Raw genomic sequence first — 1,956 nt, 5'->3', positions numbered from 1 at the left:
TTCCCAGCAGATTGTTCCCAACAGATACCCCCTGGGATAATTAAGGCCTTAAGAAAGTATCTTTAGCACCCAGTCCCGTTCTCATATAAGTCTTTTCCCTAAACATAAAGTTTAGGTATGTTATCGCTTATGTTAGTGCATGCCTCCCTACAAATCATAGTTTTACATAGGTGCAGTCCTTAGGGAGGAAAGTAGAGTAGTATTCCTAGGTGAGGAATTTGAAACTGGGAAATTGCAGACAAGCGGTGATACTCACACTATACCCAGCACTCCAGGATATGGAGAGTTTTCAGCAATTTGTGATTTATGGGCAACTTGTACCAAATTTAGATGACCTTCGGTGCTACCCTGCTAAAGAAAATCACATCCTTAGATGGTGGACTTCAATGTTGTCTGTGGGCTAGAATCATTAAACGTGGAATAGAAGGAAGGGCTACGCATACGTGTTAAATCGTTGCCTTAGGAAAACAGAAGTCAATAGGGAAAAAAGGTAACTGGGGACAAACCCTGTTGGTTTGCTCTTCACATTACCAAGAAGAGCAGAGTTTAGAAGGAAAGGAGGACGCTCCTTATATTTAGGAAATAGAACCACGTCAGGGAATTTTGGGTTACCAGAAATAGCAAACTCCTATCATGACTTTAGATGCATTTATACACCGAAATCAGCAAGCTACTGTTCTGATTTCAGGTCCCAAGGATCAGCGGTTTGAGTACCGAAAAAGTGGTTTTCGTGAGACCATTTCTAACTCACAGCAGTGTTTGAGAGAAAATAAAAATATTGTACTGGACTTTGCAGTCCCTACGGCTGTACTGATCTCCGTTTTATGACCCTTCAGTCAAGAAGTGCAATGGGGGCCTGTGGGTTAGCCATCCTGTGCTTTCGCCCACCCTTCCTATTTAACTTCCCCAGATTTCTCCAGGTCTCCATTTAGAGCTGGGGTGGCTCTGGCTGAGTTTACAGAATCATGCCGTTGACCCCCATTCCAAACTGAATAACTAGTGGCACTAGAACTTGAGCTCCTGTCCTCATAAACAAAGGATTTCAAGTCTAGCGTGCTATCTACTCGGCTAGGACGCTAAACAAGATTTAAAAGAAATTGACTTACCTATCGAAACTAATAATGAGAAGGTTCAACACCGATGCATTTGAAGCCAAATAGTCCAAAGCTAGCCAAGTATCACAAACTATTGGTCCAAACGTCCATTTTCCTGATACTATATAAAAAGTAAACAATGGCATGGAAATTAATCCAATTACAAAGTCTGCTACGGCTAAGCTGAATAAGAAATAGTTAGATATGGTTTGCAACTGCTTATCTATCTTGAAAGACACCATGACCATAATATTTCCAACAACAGTCAATATGCTTAGAAATCCAGCAATTATGGAAATAAGTATAACTTCTGCTAGGGAATAGGCACTCAATTCTCCTTGGCCTTCTGTTGTGTTGAACGGTAGGGGTACTACAGTTGAGTTCATTCTGGTTCATTGTCGATGGTAAGATCACAAATAGTGAGTAAGAAGCCAATCTATCATGCTCTCACATTCTAGAAAACAGAATGTATTCATAACTAATATATCAGACCGAACATTTAAAAATAGAATTGAATACGGAAAATTATATTGCTACTATTATTACAGACAACTCAATGGAGCACCAGGCTAACCCAGGCTAATATAATCGTGCACACTTCTAGGGTTCACTTTTTGATCCCTTGCATCACTTCCCTATTTTTGGAAAACCACAGCGATTTAAAATTTTTTTTGAGGATTTTTACCTGTACTTTTGTGGAAGAAAGCGAATCTGCATGCGCTGAAGTTTTCAAACCAGTGCGAGAAAGCGCTCTTAGGAATCAATTGTTTGTTTGTACTGTTTCAGATATTGCATTTGTTTCCATGTAAATTAAAGTTCTTTGGCTTCTACGTAATAATAATCTATGCTTAACAGCAGCAAG

General features: G+C 39.7%; 1 protein-coding gene across 1 annotated transcript; it reads right to left on the bottom strand.

The window, feature by feature from the left end:
- Positions 1–1,106: 1,106 nt before the first annotated feature.
- On the bottom strand, positions 1,107–1,480 carry LOC148938737 (muscarinic acetylcholine receptor M2-like; the record flags this gene model as incomplete). The annotated part of the gene is made up of 1 exon (XM_089107579.1): positions 1,107–1,480. A coding segment is annotated over exon 1 (374 nt), but the record flags the coding sequence as incomplete, so codon positions are not given.
- Between the last annotated feature and the right edge of the window lie 476 nt (positions 1,481–1,956).

This window comes from Artemia sp. Qi Xiang Cuo, unplaced genomic scaffold (assembly GCF_049724085.1).
Source record: "Artemia sp. Qi Xiang Cuo unplaced genomic scaffold, ASM4972408v1 HiC_scaffold_2987, whole genome shotgun sequence".
Classification (NCBI taxonomy): Eukaryota; Metazoa; Arthropoda; class Branchiopoda; order Anostraca; family Artemiidae; genus Artemia; species Artemia sp. Qi Xiang Cuo.
Note: the sequence above shows the minus strand (reverse complement) of the source record. Positions and strands in the feature narration are given on the sequence as shown.